General features: G+C 56.2%; 1 protein-coding gene across 1 annotated transcript; it reads right to left on the reverse strand.

The window, feature by feature from the left end:
* Window positions 1–1,963: 1,963 nt before the first annotated feature.
* Window positions 1,964–15,337, reverse strand: MYLK2 (myosin light chain kinase 2). Its single transcript, XM_060124081.1, has 13 exons — window positions 15,216–15,337; window positions 15,019–15,118; window positions 14,063–14,537; window positions 12,752–13,053; window positions 11,086–11,191; window positions 10,429–10,522; window positions 8,145–8,254; window positions 7,922–8,063; window positions 5,068–5,138; window positions 4,818–4,946; window positions 4,181–4,333; window positions 3,856–3,988; window positions 1,964–2,911 (listed from the first exon to the last, which is right to left on the reverse strand). Exons 2-13 carry the CDS (start codon window positions 15,068–15,070, stop codon window positions 2,831–2,833), a joined length of 1,848 nt encoding a protein of 615 aa, XP_059980064.1. The 5' UTR covers window positions 15,071–15,118; window positions 15,216–15,337; the 3' UTR covers window positions 1,964–2,830.
* Between the last annotated feature and the right edge of the window lie 362 nt (window positions 15,338–15,699).

Consider the following 15,699-nt stretch of genomic DNA (forward strand, 5'->3'; position numbering starts at 1 on the left):
ATCCATATTGTTGAGTTCATATCCTTTACTTCCAGGGACTAGGGGAGGCCCAAAGGAGGCACCTGATGAATCAAAAAGAGCTTTCTAAGATGTGCTCCCAGGACCAGATAGGGATAGAGGAAGTGGTCAGCCCTGTTCCATGGTTCTGGGTGGGCTTCCTTCCCAGGACATGTTAATTTGCTGTGTGGCCTTGGGCAGCTCACTTTCCCTCTCTGAACCTGTTTCCTCACCTGTGAAATAGGGTGAATGAGCACCCTATCCCATCTCTGGATTGTTACAATGGCCCTCAGAGTGGCAGAGGGCAGTGGAGCTGAGGCTGTCCTTTGCATTTTATAGAGGACAGTGGAGCTGAGGCTGTCATTTGCATTTTATAGAGGAGGAAATTGAGGCCTGTGCTGGGAGTCAGGAGTCCTGGGTTCTAGTCCCAGCTGTTGCTGTCTCTGCTGAGGAGCCTTCTCATTTTGGCCTCGGTTTCCCTAGCTGGATCCAGGCCCTGGATCTCTGTGCTGGCTGGACCTCATTTCCTTACCCCTCCACTATGGCGGTGACTCATCCCTCATCATCACGCTGTGTGGCCGAGGCTCAGCCTGGGCGGGGGCCAGCAAGGCTGAGAGAACTCAGAGGAAACCACAGGCCTGGCCCAGCTAGCAGGTGGCGGGCGGACAGGCAGGCAGGGATCAACAGCCCTAGAGGCCTTGCCCATAAGCACAGCTCCCACCAAGAGCCTAAGCCAGGCTCCCCAGGCCCCCCAAGCCCCAAGTGCAAGCCCCAGCAGGCTCAGGTTCCAAAGTCCCCCATACCCTGCTCCAGGTGGCACCTGCTGTAGGGGGACTCCGCAGCCATCTGCTGGAACAGGGCAGGGGTAGGGGTGACGACCTGGCCTTGCCCTCCAGGCCAATATTCATGGAAGCAGGGGGTGGAAGGATGAATGGTCAAGGTCTCCGTCCAAGATTTCTCAGAGGCAGATAATGTGGTGGTTAAGAGCAGGGGCTCTGGGCCCAGACTGTCTGGGTACAAATCCTGGCTCTGCCATTGACTAGCTGTGTGACCCTGAGCAAATGGCTTAGCCTTCCTGAGGCTTGGCTGCCCCATCGGAGAAATGGACATAACATTGCCCACCGTGCAGGATGACTGGAAGCAGAGTCACGTGAACACGCAGAGCTGGGCCAGGGCTGCACCCTGCGAGCACTCAGTGCACGTGAGCTGTTGTTACTGCCATTCCTGCTGGAACCAATAAGCCCCCAGCAGGCAGACCAGCTGCCCCACTTAAGCCAGTCCCACTTCAGAGTCAGCTGTCCTCACAGCCAGAAAGGCTGCACCCTATTGGGGTTAAGCTCTCTTGCCCTCTGGGCTGCCCCCTCCAGCAGATGGAGCCCCTCCCCTGCCTTGCAGGCCTGGGGTGAGGCGGGCTGGGGCCCATAGGAGGGACCGGAGAACAGCTGTCTCCCCCAGGCCTCCTGGAGGACACCCACCACTGCAGGCCCAAACCTCTGGCTCCACCTGGAGACTCTGCTTTCTGCTTACACCTTGTTCGGTGAGAAGCGGAGTGGGCTTGCGGGCAGAGCCTTGCTATGGGAGGTAGAAGAGTCCAGTTCAAGCCCCGGCTTCTGACTTGTTGAAAGGCCTTCAAGTTCCTTCCCCTGTCTAAGCCTCAGTTTCCCCCTCTGTAAAAGAGGAATAATAATAATATCTACCTCATGACCTCATAAATGAGTTAATAGACATACAAGCACTTAAATAGAGCCTGACACACAGTAATGTCACCCCTAAATGTTGGCTGGGGCTGTGCCCTCCCTCTCACAGATGAGCAAACCGAGGCACAAAGCGGGCTGCCACTTGCCTAGATCACACACTGGGTAGCCTGGCTCCTGAGGCTGCTAAGGCGCCTGGCCCGCAGCAGTGTTCCGTGAACGGAGGCCCGCTGAGGCCTCACCCGGGCGCACACACCGTGAAAGGAGGCCCCTTCCAACCTGTACATTTATTTACAAGGCACAAGCTGAGAGCGGGTTGGGGGCTGCCGACGGCCTTCCCACGCCTCCTGGGCCTGCTGACGCCATCATCCGAGGCCATGGGTGACCCTTGGAATGGGGGCCAGAGTGGCTGGGTTGGGCCGGCTTGGCCTTCAGGAAAGCTCGGGGGTGGTCTCCCCTGTCCTCCAGGCCTCTCCCCTCCCCCTCCACCAGGCCCGGGCTGGGTGTCCTCTCTCACACAGAGTTCCTGTGTGTTGGTGGTCGCAAGGAAGGTGGGCGGGGGCCGGGCCAGACCAGATGGTGTGTCAGGCCTTATCTGCTGGGAGTGGGGAGGCGGGTGGGGGCATGGAGGTCCTCCTTCACAAAGCCTGCTCTGTCTCCCCTGGCAGCTGCGCCTTAGGAATCGCCGTCTGCCTTCCTGCCCCACCAAGGACCTCCCACCCCCAACTGCAGAAACCCCATATGCCAGGAGCCCCAGCCCTCCTGCTCTAGCTAGGAGCAAGCCCAGGCCAGGGATGCCCCAGGTGAGGCCAAGCAGGGGTCACCAGAGCAGCAGTTCCGAGAAGGTGAGCCGGGCGGCGTCTCGGCAGGGCCCGTGGCATCTGGGCTGTGGCTGACGGGCCGGAGCCCTGTCTGGGGAGGCAGTAGCAGGATGGAGTCAGGCCATATCCGAGGCAGCGCACGTCGGGGAAGCAGTCACTGCGCGGGGGCACGGGAGCCCCGAGCCTCCCAGCCTGGTGCAGCCTTGTCCTGGCCAGTCAGCCCTGGCAATCTGGCCCGTCTGCTCCAGCCTTCTGGGCTGTGTGGCCTCAGCCCCGGCCACTGTGCGGCTGCGTCCAGGCCTCAGCTGCTCCTGGGGCTCAGACCCCCAGAGCCATCAGTGACCCTGAGCTGCTGATCTTCTTGAAGCGGTTGGCAGCACTGACAGCAATGAAGTTTTTCTGAGAGATGAGGGAGAGGGGTCCCAGTCAGCAGCAGGGCAGGGGCAAAGCTGTAGGACAGCTGAGTGTCTCCCAAGGTCACCTTCATTCCAGGAGGGCTCCATGCCAGGGAGGGCGCAGTGCCCAAAATGGCCGCAGGGGGCGCCATGACACTGCAGCCTCCAGGACTCCCTCCCTCATTCAATCTGAGTACCCCTCTGCTCAAGGCAGTACAGTGGTTCCTATTTCACTCCAAGTAAAAACCCCTCATCATGGCCGAGTCCCTCCACGCCCTGCCTCCCAATCCTCTTGGACATCTCCCTTACCCCTTGCTTCTTCCACTCCAGCCGTGCTGGCTTCCTACCTGTTCCTCACACTTGACCACCATGCTTCTGCCTCAGGGCCTTTGCACCAGCTGTTCCCTCTGCCTGGCACACTCCTCCCCCCATACCAGCCTGGCTCAGCCCTCACCTCCTTCAGGTTTTTGTTCACATGTTCCTTCTCAGTGTGCCCTCCCTGGCCACCCTACTAAGAAGTGCAGCCTCTCCCCAGAACTCCCGACCATCCTTATTTTTTCCTAGAGCCCTTCCTTAACTCCTTTTAGCAACTCTCCATCCTCTACCAAAAGCAAGTCCACAAAGCCTGAAATCTTTGTCTCTTTGTCCACTGCTGTATCCCCAGTGCCTAGAGGTAGTGTATGCTCAAGAAATATTTGTGAAATGAGGGGAGGAAGCCTGTGATGGGGTCAGAGACCTTTTCCTGAGCCCGAGCCACAAATGGACACCCCTCCCTATGGTGGAGATGGGTGGGTGGAGGGCCACTACCCAGGGCAGTAGCCAGCCCAGGACAAGAAGAGAAAAACCAATTCTGTTTTCCAGACCGAACCGGCTGACACAGGGCTAGTGGGGCCAGGACTCTTCCTGCCCTGTATCCCCCGCTCCGCCCCACCCTCAGTTCTGTGGTACCTTCCAGCGCCTCTTCATGAGGTATTTCTTAAGCAAGATCTGGGACTTGAGGCGTCGGTTACAGCGCTTGGCTTTCTCTGCCAGATTGTTGAGCCAGGGGTGGGCGAGGCACTGGGCAGCGTTCATCCGGGCTCTGTGGGGAGGGGGCAGTGCGGTGAGGGTGGGTGGCAGGCCAGGGAGGCACCACCCCACTGGCCTCCTGGCCCAGTTCCCGCCCAGCGGGCACACACACACACACACACACACACACACACACACACACATACACACACACACACACACTGGGCTTGCACACACGGGGTTCGTGTCCTGGGGTGAGCCTCACCTCTGGTTCTTGACGATGAGGTTGGAGACAAAGTCTTTGGCCTCGTCTGACACGGCCTCAAAGGTCTCCTCATCAAAGTACCAGTTGCCCGATAGAACGTTGTTCAGGGTCTCGGTGTCATCGTCTCCCAGGAAGGGGGAGAGGCCACTCAGCCTAGAGGGAGGGGTTGGCAGGGAGCAGGGAGGTGAGATTGGGTCAGGGATGGGGACAGAGCCTAGGAAGCAGCACCATGCACTGAAAAGACCCCCAGCCTCTCATATGGGACAGACCTGGGTTTGAATCTGGCTGGGTGACCTTGGGCAAGTCACTTCCCCTCTCTGACCCTCACTCTTCTCATCTGTAAAATGGGCATAATCATCCCAGCTTCCCAGGGTTAGAGTGAAGAAGAGGAATGATGAGTGCACTGGGTCATCAAAGCTCTGCTGCCCAGAGCCCTGGGCTGGGACACTATGCCTTTGGGGGCCTTGGTTTCTCCATCTATAAAATGGGTACAGAGTTTCCTTTCCTGGTTCGCCCTAGCACGCCCAACGCCCCACAAACCCCTGACTGAGGGAGTGGGGAGGTGGAAGCAATCTAGGCCTCAGCTGCCCACCCATGTGCCCCAACCCCATAAACAACAGGCACCCTCAGGACTCACAGCATGTAGGTGATGACCCCCAGGCTCCACATGTCTGTCTTATCAGAGATTTGGTCATAATTCACCACTTCAGGTGACAGGAATTCTGGGGTCCCAAAATTCACTTTCAGCTTCTCGTTGGGGTTATACCTGGAGGTGAGGCCAAGAGCTCAGAGCACAACTCCCAGGCCATTCCCAGACACCCTCCAACCTTCCCCCAGCCCTGCCCACCTGGAGGCTGGCCCTGCCATGCCACCCACCCAGGTGGTACCTCCGTGCCAGGCCGAAGTCAATGATCTTCACCAAATGGCCCGTGGTGTTGACACACAGGATGTTCTCTGGCTGAGGAGAAGGGGGTGGCCTGGATTGACCTCTGACCTGGCTCACCCTCCCTCCCCGCCCAGGTCCATCCAAGTCCCAGGCTCCTGGGACTAGAGGCCCAGGCTGCCAGAGTGGACAGCCCATCAGAGACCCTCAGACCTGCCTGCTCCAGGCAAAGAGGAGGATCCTGACGCCCGAGAGGAGCTCTTCCAGGGCAGGAACCACCTCCTCCAGGCCTCCTTGCTCCCCACCCTCAGCGTCTAACAAAGCGCCCAGCAGACACTCAACCAAGGCTCCCAGAAATCCTGTGCCCCAAGCACAGGTGAATATGAGAGTCACATGCAAGGCTAGTCCCTCCCACTCTGGGCCTCCATTTCCTCCTCATGTAACACAAGGACAGAGGACTAATCTGAGGTTGCAGGGCAGAAACATCGTAAGTAGTTAACAATGGTTAAAAGGCAGATTTTGCACAAAAACCCTGATTTTTAGCACCTCCTGAAACACTGGAAGCCCCAGCCACATGGCCACACACGGCTGGGAGGGAGTTGCCCCTGACCCCTGTGATGGGCAGAAGTCCTCCACTTCCCCGGGGCCTCCGCCTCGTTTAATGGGGTTCTGTTCTTCGTCTGGGCTTTGTGTGCATCTGATCTGAGGCCCCAACTGATAGGTTTTCTGAAGGTCCTTTCACACTGCTGCACTCATTCAGAGCAGGATGCTAGTGACTTCAGCAGCCCAACCCAGTGCTCCCCGAAACAGGGAAAGGAAAGAAAGGCCCCAGGACACAATTGGTAGGGGAAATGAGACAGATTCAGACCTCCTTTTGGAGGACAGGGGACTTCCTGAAAAGCCCTGCAGCCAGAGCCCTGGGAAGTGCCTTCAGGCTATGGTTCACCCAAGTGACTTGACGTGAAACCCTTTATTGATGAAAAACTTACTGCTTTCCTGAAAAAAAACACACTTTAGGATACAGAGACTTAAGGTTGACCTTCTTCCCAGGACACTGCATTTTAATTGGAGACCCTGCCCTACCCCAAAGAAAATGGCTTTCACGGGAGAAGGGCAGGCTCCGATGCCACCACGCAGGCACCCACTCTGTCCAGAAACTCAGGAGTCACCCACACTCCTTCCTTTCCCTCCGCCCTCCCCCATCCAAACCATCAGAAACCCAGCTGGCTCTATTTTCAGAATGCATCCATCATCTGACCACTTCCCATCCCTCCCCCACTGCCACTGGTTCCAGACCCATCATCTCTCTCCTGGCTTATTATGACCGCCTCCTAAATGCCCTGCTGCCACGGTGGCCCCACTGAAACTCATCTCTTTACCCTCCTCGCTTCCTCGCTTGTCAGTGGGGATGATAACAGCACACCTGACCCAATGGGCTGTCACACACTCTGAACACACCCTGAGCAGCTCTGACCCCTAGTAAGCACGGTGGAGGTGTTAGCCCACAGCAGCGGGAGCATCTCCTGCTTTGGACCTCGAATGCTCCAGCCCTTGCCTGCTTCTCCAGTTACACCTTGTATGTTTCCCCATTACTCTCACGTACTTTTTCATAACACTTTTAATGGTTTAAAATGATCTATTCATTGGGTTATTACTGTATGAATGTCTGTTTCCCCTATGACCTGTAGGCTCCGTGGGACAGGGGCGTGTCCTCATGATCTTGATGGTAATGCCCATGCCCAGCACTGTGCACAGTAGCACAGGAGCAGGTACTTGGTACGTATCTACCAAGTGAATGAATGAAAGGACCATCCACTTTGCTAACCCACATCAGTGTTCAGAATTCATCTTCTCCACTAGCCTTGCCACTGATCCCACAAACATTAACACCTGCCATAAGGATGGAGCTACCCGCTACTCATGGGGCTCCTGCCCACTCCACGCCACGGCCATGTCTCAGCTCCAGACAGCCACTGCCAGCTGATCAGAGTTGGTGGGATGCATGAAATCTATTTGCTCTCCCTGAACTGCTACATGCAGGGTACTAATGAGCAAGGTCAGAAGAGAGACATCATCTTTCACTACACATTTCGTTAGCACCTGCCACGTGTGTATTGCTGCACTGACACTATACTTGCTGATGTGTTTTTCTGACTCCCCTTCTAGAATGTAAGCTCCATGAGGGCAGGCGTTTTTATCTATTTTGTTCACCACTGGATCTCCACCACCTAGAACACTGCCTGGCATCTAGTAGGCCCTCAACAGATATTTGTGGAATAAATGAACAAACATTGGCAGTGCCTGTCAGAGGCCTGCACTGAGGCAGGCGCTTTTGCAACGCTTATCAGCAAGTTTCACGTGTGAGACACTGAGTGTGGGGCAAGAGACCCTTTCAGCAAGTACTTAGTACCAGACTAGGAGCTCCTGAGAGCTGGGACCAAGTCTTTTTTGCTCTCTGATGTGTCCCCTGACTCCTGGTACTTACTAAATGCTCGATAAACCCTTTTTTTTTTTTTTTTTGCGGTACGCGGGCCTCTCACTGTTGTGGCCTCTCCCGTTGCGGAGCACAGGCTCCGGACGCGCAGGCTCAGCGGCCATGGCTCACGGGCCCAGCTGCTCCGCGGCATGTGGGATCTTCCTGGACTGGGGCATGAACCCGCATCCCCTGCATCGGCAGGTGGACTCTTAACCACTGCGCCACCAGGGAAGCCCTCAATACACCCTTTTTGAATCTACAGATGGAAGGCTGGATGGAGGAGGAGGAGGGGTTGGGGGATGGAGGGATGGCTGGCTGCGACGCTGGTCTCAGGTGGTTGGAGGCCGCTCCCGACCCCTCCCGGGAGCCCCCACCCCAGTACCTTGAGGTCCAGGTGCAGAACCCTCATCTTGTGCATAAAGAGGATCCCGTCGCAGATCTGCCGGACAAACACCATGGTGTCCACCTCAGTCAGATGGTAGTCCTCGTCCACAATCCTCTCGAAGAGCTCGCCGCCCTCGATGCTGTGTGCACAGACCCCTCTGCAGGCTTGCTTCAGGGCCCGCTGCCCCCTCCCCAGGCCCCACCCCACTGATGGCACTCACTACTCCATGAAGAGGACGATCTCGTGCGAGGTCTCAATAGCTGCATAGAGCTGGATCAGGTTGCGGTGGTTCAGCTGGTTCATAACCTCGATCTCAAGCATCACCATTTCCTGGGGACCAGGGAAGTCAGGGGTACCATCCGAGCATCATTACTCCCTGCCCTCCACCCTCCACACCTTCGCCCTTGACCAGACCTGTTGGGCCTTGCCTGGACCACTGCCCACCTCCTCCTCGCTGGTCTCCTCACCTCCCACCTCTCCCCACCCTCAAGCCTGTGTCCTCACCACACAGTCACTCCTGCTGGGACACCTTTCCTTTGCTGGTTCTTCTCTTCCCCCTGGCTGAACAGTGGGCTCCATCCTCCCTGCTCAGCACTACCCGCTCTATACTCTCCACCCGGGCGTTCTCCTCAAGTACCAGGACTTGAAATTCCATCCAAATGTGATTGATTTCCAAATCCGTATCTCCACCCCTGAGTGCTCCTTTAAACTCCAGACACCAATCTCTCCAACTGCCTACCTTCCCTCCCCTTGAATGTCTGACTAACAGGCATCTCAAATCTCTCATGTCCAAAATTAAACTCTTGATACCACCCCTTCCCCACAATTGAGTTGCCCCCAGCTTGCCCATCAGCAAAAGACCATCACTCTTCACCTGGGTGTGCAGGACAAAAAGTTAGGAGCTTTCCTAGATTCCTGTCTTATTCTCACTTCCTCACACCCTTCATCCAACCCATCAGTAAATCCTTTGACTCTACCCTTAAGCTAGATTACAAATCCAATAATTTCTCACCTCCCCCATCACTGCCTTCCTAGTCTCAGCTGCCATTATTTGTCACTTTCAGAAAGTTTGCAAACCAGTGGTCACATCTGTGAAATCAACAATGGTAGGAATATTTACACCAGGGAAATTGGCAAATGCTACAGATCAGGTCTCTCCCCGGAACTATGCCCCCAGAGCATTGGATCACTACCTGGACTGCTCCGTTTTTCCCGTTATTCCATTCCTTGGTTGATATCTCACCTTCCAGGCCACTTCCTCAGAGAGGCCTAACCTCACTTGATCCATCTGAACGGCCCCCATCGACCCTGTTCCTACTTGGCTTTACTTTTCTTCCTAACACTTCTCAGGTCCTGACACCATGCTTTTTGTTTTAGTTTGGTTTTAGCCTCTGTCCCTGCTCTCTAGCACGTCAGGACTTGTTTACTACCATTTTCCTAGCACCTGGCAAATTGAACAACACAGAAAAAGTGCCCAATAATTAATTAATCAACAGCTGACTCCAATTAATTTACACAGTACATGTATCTTGAGCATCTATGCTGAGCCAGGTCCATGATAGAGGCCTTGGACCCAGCAGTCAATAACATGGATCCAGGCCCCGTCAAGTGGAAGTGACAGAGAAAGACAGAGTCACATAGAAAATCCCTGCTGTTCATATGAGCTCAGAGCCACGGTGAGGAATTCAGGGCTGCAGCACTTCCTCCGGACCTGCTTCTCCTGCTTCTCCAGGCTTCTGCTGTCTCTGCTCCCCTGGCCTTGACCTTGACTCAAGCGTTCCCAGCAGGTACCTGCCGTTTCTGGCCCTCAGGCCTTTCCACAGTCGTCTCTGTTTGAAACTCTCTCCCCCGTCCTCCCCACTGGAAAACAGCTCCTCCTTCTTCAAAGTCTTCATTCAGGAGAAGCTTCCCTGAACCCACAGGTGAGTCAGGAGCCTCCTTTGTGACCCCCCACCCTAGCTTTCCTGAGTTACAGCTCCCACCATGCCAGCCTGCTAGGTCACCATCACCTCCTCACACACCCGACTCCCTCACTCCACATGAGCCTCTGCCTCATTCATTCAGCCATTCATTCACTCCTTGAACAAACACTGCTCTGAAGCGGGCCTGGGCTGGGTGTTAGAGGCAGAGCCCTCGAGGCCTGTTTACGTTGGTGCTCTCTGAGGGCAGGGACCAACTGACTTCCCTCTGAGACCTCCAGCACCAGCACAGGGCCTGGCCCAGAGCCTGCGCTTATCGGCACTTATTGACTTGAACTGAACAGAGGGCATGAAGGGGTTAAGTCCCCAGGATAAATTCACTAACCGCGGGGTCAAGTTTACGGTCAGGGGCATCAGGCCCCTGTGGCAGGGCTACCTGTCTGTCTGTCTGTCTATCTGTGTGATATCTTCAGTGCATTAAGCTTCGTACACCAGGCCCCTGGTGCAGATGGGTGGGTGGAGGGAGGTGAGAGGCACCCACTCCAAGGATCCCCTCCCCCTCCCACACAGCCAGACCCCCACTACCTTATCTTTGGGTGTCTGTTTCTTGATGACCTTGGCTGCTAACTTGAGGCCTGTGGCTTTCTCTGTGCAGGTACAGACTGCTCCAAACTTGCCACTGGAGAGAGAAGAGGCTGGGAATGAGGGAGTTCTAAGGGCCATGGGGTGAGGGGCTGTGCTCTGTTCCCTGTGAGATGGGGGCGCACATCCCAGCCAGCTCCGATTCCCTCCAGAAACTGTGAGCTCTACTGCAGGGACAATGGCTGAACCACATAGACCTCAGGCCCAGGAAGGGTAGGCTCATCAAAGGATGGCCGCTGATGTGCAGCTCGCAGACTGTGGCAGGGAGGGGCCCTGGGCCCTGGGGGAGGGCACCTTCAGGACTTTTGACAAAGCAGGAGTCGCCTTGAGCGGTCAGTGGTGCCTGCAACTGAGACAGACAGGAAAATACTATATGCTTCCTATGGGAGACACTGAATGACCAGTGGTGTGTTTGTGTGAGTGACAGTGACACACCAGCCATGTGACAGGCTGCACACAAGTGTGACCATGTGGAACCAATTTTGTCCACTTGGCTCATGTCCAGTCGGAGTGTCTGGGCCTCTCATGGGGAAGATGTAAGGCCTGGGGGCTTGATGCTTTCCTGCTGGTGGGCCAGGGGCTTGAGGCCCCGGCTCTCACCCGCCCAGTGCCTCCTTGGAGTTCAGGCTGAACTGACTGTTGATGTTCCCAGTCCTCAGCTCCACGATGCGGTGGGGGAACGGGGCCGGGGGTGGTGGGCAGTCATCTGTAGAGCAGAGCAAAGCCATCACAGTCAGTGCCGGGGCTGCTGAGGACCCACCCTGCCACCACACCCTCCTGCCTGGCCTGAGCCCCATCCAGGGAAGTTCAGCGAGTGATACCTGGGGGACAGCTGGCTCCAGGATAGGGGCTAGGGGCCTAGTTTCCAATTTCAGCTCTGCTACCAACACACACCCTCCTTGGGAGGCCTCTGCCTCTGTCAGAGGGGGGCTCAGCTTCTCCCGGCACAACAGTGGGGACGGCTGATTGGACTTCTCGGACCCTCCCACATTATAAGGTATGAAGACTCCATCCCAAGCTATCTGCATTTCCATTAAAGAAAAAAAAAAAAAGGCATCTATAATGGTGGAGTGCCCGATAGGGGTTACTATGTCTGTTGCGGTGGGGGATGGGACCTGCCTACCATCCCCTCTAATAACACTGCAAGCTCTCACCAGTTGTGGAATGGGTGTCCTACCTGGACCTGGCCCAGAGGCAGAGTTGGGGGTGGGGTGGGGTGGGGGTGGGCCAGGGATGGAGATGTTGGTAGGGAGAGGCTGCCACCTAGTGGCAGCATGGGGAACAGCATGGGGACAGACAGGCTGAGTCATGGGGAGTGGAAACCTCTTTATAAATAGCAAGAGGCCGCAGGGAAGCCGGTGATAAATCAGGCGGCCCTTGGAGGTTGTTCAGGTCCGTCACTCGAGGATGTGATCGCAGGGTGGAGTGGGCCCGGAGGTCTGGGCCGCTGCTCAGGGGAGGAGGCAGGGCTCCTGGCTGCCGCCCAGCCGCCTAGGCCCTCCCACCCTGTCTGGGTGGCACTGTGCCGCTCACCAGGCAGGTTGGCGGGTCTCCCAGGGCACCTCAGCCTGGAGAAGGGGGGTTTTCAGGACACTCTGGGCTCTCCTGACCCCATCTCAACCCACCCCCAGCCCTGCCACACTCCTGCCCAGGCCCTTTTCCTATTCACCTGCTCGCCAAGCTCACTCATGCTCAGTGGTTCCCTGCTGCCCGCTGAATAAACCGTCGTCACTTAAGGCCATTCCACAGTCCTGCCCCATCTCACGTGCCCAGCTACCTTGGTCACCCTCCCCCCACCACACACACACCTGTGCTCTTCAGCTCAAGAACCCTCTATGGCTCCCAGGAGCCTCCCCACCCGTCCAGGATGCAGTTTCACTACCAAAGCCTGGCACTTGAGCCTTTCTACAGATTGACTTCAAATCCCACTGTCCAGAGAATTGGTGTTGCTCCAATAATGTGCCTGATTTTTTTTTTAAAGCCCCATTTTAGTCAAAGTAGAAGAAAGTAAAAAGTGAGCTCTGGAGTCAGGCTGTCCTGACAGGTTCATATCCTGTTCTAGCTATGGGTTTGGGGTGCCCCACTTCCCTTTTTTTAGCCCTCGTTTCCCCATCTCTCAAAGGGGACCAGGAACTCGTACTTCCTGGGGTTGGGTGACAGATGGATCAGGCTCGATGAGGCAGCTCAGAAAGGTTGAGTCCTCTAAGTGGGGAGACATGGGGAGCCCGCTCCCTCTTACCTCAGCCCCAGGGCAGCCCCGGCCTACCCAAAATCTGGAAGCAGTCCTCCTCCCTGGCTGTGGGACTGAGGGCCTGTCCCACCTCCGATCTCTCCGAGGGAACAGCCTGGAACTCGATCCCCCTCGAGGTGTCCCCTTGCACCTCAGCCTGGCCAGCCTGGCCTGGAACCTTCTCTTCTGTTTCCTTCTGGCTGCCTTCCGGGAGGTTCTTCTCTCCTTCTGCTACCTTGGCTGGCTCAGGATCCGTGGGGCCTGGGGTCACGGGCACCCCTTCAAAGATGAGTTCTGATGCCTCATCGGGGGGCTTCTCAGCCAGCGGCTTCTCAGGGCTAGAAGTGAGAACACAGAGGTGACGCCCTCAGCAGCCACAGCCCGGCCAGCAGGCAGGTCTCCCAGAGCCCCATCTGCAATCTGGAGGTAATAAGACCCCGCCCCCACCCCACACGCGTGGGGTGATGCATCTGAATTCACTTCATACAAAATCAAGGGATGTTAATAATACCATAAACGTCTATGGTTTTTTTTTTCCTGGCCACGCCACATGGCATGCGAGATCTTAGTTCCCCGACCAGGGATTAATCTGTGCCCCCTGCAGTGGACGCGCGGAGCCCTAACCACTGGACCAACAGGGAATTCCCATGTCTGTGGTTGCTATCTTGAGTATCAATGCACTAATAGATCATTAATAACTGTTAACAGGATTGTTGATTTGGTTAATCATTATGTGGCAACAATGAGGAAGGTTATGTAGCTCTTGATTCATAAAACTGTGGTGATGCAATTGATAATGTATCAATGATATTAATTTATATTACCACATAATTCAAACTGATATGGTAAGTGTTATTATTGTGGCTTACGATAAATACATCATTAATAACCTCATTAATATGACTGGCATTCAGGTAAGGATAACGGATTGCACCATGAGACTGGTGCTATATTATGGTTCTAAGAGTATTGGTAATGATCTATCAGTCTGGTTATTAGTCATTTTTCCATATTATACCAATAATTCTATTAAGCAGACAGGTTATCTTTTCCTCCTGACATCTCAGTCCTGCCCTTGGTGAGACCCAAGTTCATGGGGTAAGGGGAACTCTGGACTCCAGATGCCTGGCGAAGAGGTCTTTGAGGACCTCTCCTGCCTGACATTCCAGGCTTCTGTGAACTATCACAAAATCCTGGTTTCTGCAGGGAGACAAAGTGGTCAGGCCGATGCCCAGGACAGAGGGAGGTGAACATCAGAACTACCCCGTCTAGCACTGAGTGTGATGACGGTGCCCAAGACAGAGGAACTGCAGGGCCCCTCCCCGCTCCCGGCCAGGGGCCATTCACCTCGAGATGGCGGCAGGGCAGCTGGGGCTGTGCAGAAAGGCGGGTGAGCCCCTCCTGGCTGCTGCTTGGCCCTCTGCTGCCTTCTTGTGCAGCTTGGGTTCTCCGAGGTCCTGGCTGCCTGGGGTCCCCTGCTTGGTCTCGGGCTTCTTGACACTGACCTCGGCTGTCGCGGTCTCCTGGGGCAGGGCGGCCGGCTGCCCAGCACTGCCCTCCGCAGGCCCCCCACCCCGGTGTCCTTCTCCCTTGGGGTCCTGGCTGCTGGTTGAGGGTTGGGCCAAGGCACTATCCCCTTTCTCTGGGGCTGGGGCTTCAGCATCTTTCTTCATGGTGGGTGGATGAGGTTCTTCCTTTGGGTCTGGGGGACCAATTTCTTTCTCTGGGTCTGGGGGACCAAGTTCTTTCTCTGGGTTTGGGGGATCAGGGTCTTTCTCTGCAGCTGGGGGTCCTTCACCTGCTGCACCTTTAGGTGCCTTGTCTGCAAAGGAGGTGAAACACCAGTCAGGATCCACCCTCCTACAACTCCTTCCCCAGCTAGGCTGGCCGGAGACCAGCTCCAGGCCCAGGTCCCCACCCAGGCCACAATTGGCAAGGGCTTGTCCCACTGAGCCTCTGGGGCCACTCCATGGGCTCTAGAGGTGGGCTGCCAAGACCTCGGCGGCCCTGTGTAGGAGGCTCTGGTCTCCTGGTGGGCCTTGATGCCCCTGCCATCCCTCGCCCTGAGTGTTCAGGCGCCAACAACGGGGACTTCATGTTTTCCCAGTCTCTCTGGGGAAGGCTTCATGTTGGCCCTTGATCCAGCCCCACTGTACCAGAGATAACCCTGATTTCTTGGTCCTCCATGCACCATAAAGGAGGCCTCAGGCACAGAATTCCCCCTGAGGAACAGGCCCAACTCTGGATTCAAACAAACACCCCTTCCCAAGCTCCTCCCTCCATCTCCTGCCCCAGCTTGGCACCTGTTGATGGGCTCTGGATTCCCAGTTCCACTGCTCCGTTTTCTGTCGCCATGAGGCAGGGAGGCGTGTGCTTCTGCTTGTCTAACTCAAGTCTTTCTAGCTGCAGAAAGAAGAGAAAGGTGTGTCGGACTGCAGGATTCCTCCTCCTGTCTGGCTGAAAGGAGGCCAGGGCCAGCTGACTGAAGGGAGAGAGGCACCTGGAGCAGAGAGAGGCAATCTGGTGTCTGTCTGTCTCGCAGCGGCTGCCCAGGAGCAGTCCTGGGGCAGTTGTAAGGGATTGGGCCGGGTGGGCAGAGGCGGAGGCAGGGGCACAGGCAGGGAGGCGGGGGCGGAGGAGAGGATCTCTTACACCAGGGGCCATGCAGCTCAGACTGCCACCACCTGTCACTCTTGGCCCCCATTCAGAGGACACGGCATTCTTCCCATGAACTGACTGGGGGGAGAGTGGTGTTGGAACAAGCAGGAAGAGAAAGAGGGAGGGGGCACCTGGGGCCCTGGGGGAGCAGCCTTCTCGCAGGCTTTGCCTGGTATCTCTGGCTTAGATAAGATGTGGGGGGGCTTGAAGAAGAGGGGCTCTCAGGCAGGACTGAAGGGCAAGACTACGCCCAGGCCAGGCTCTGGCTCTGCCTGCATCTCCTGGGGTTCCCCGGAGCCTGGTTAGAACCACACAGGCCCACAGGT

Source organism: Lagenorhynchus albirostris, chromosome 15 (assembly GCF_949774975.1).
Source record: "Lagenorhynchus albirostris chromosome 15, mLagAlb1.1, whole genome shotgun sequence".
Lineage (NCBI taxonomy): Eukaryota > Metazoa > Chordata > Mammalia > Artiodactyla > Delphinidae > Lagenorhynchus > Lagenorhynchus albirostris.

Bases quoted from the DNA above. Each gene is read 5' to 3' on its own strand.
- MYLK2 (XM_060124081.1), bottom strand. From the start codon at position 15,070: ATGGCGACAGAAAACGGAGCAGTGGAACTGGGAATCCAGAGCCCATCA. The intron at 10,523-11,085 runs GTGAGAGCCGGG...TTCTCTCTCCAG, and splicing joins TCCAAGGAGGCACTGGGCGG to TGGCAAGTTTGGAGCAGTCT. The intron at 8,064-8,144 runs GTGAGTGCCATC...CTGTGCACACAG, and splicing joins ATCGTCCTCTTCATGGAGTA to CATCGAGGGCGGCGAGCTCT.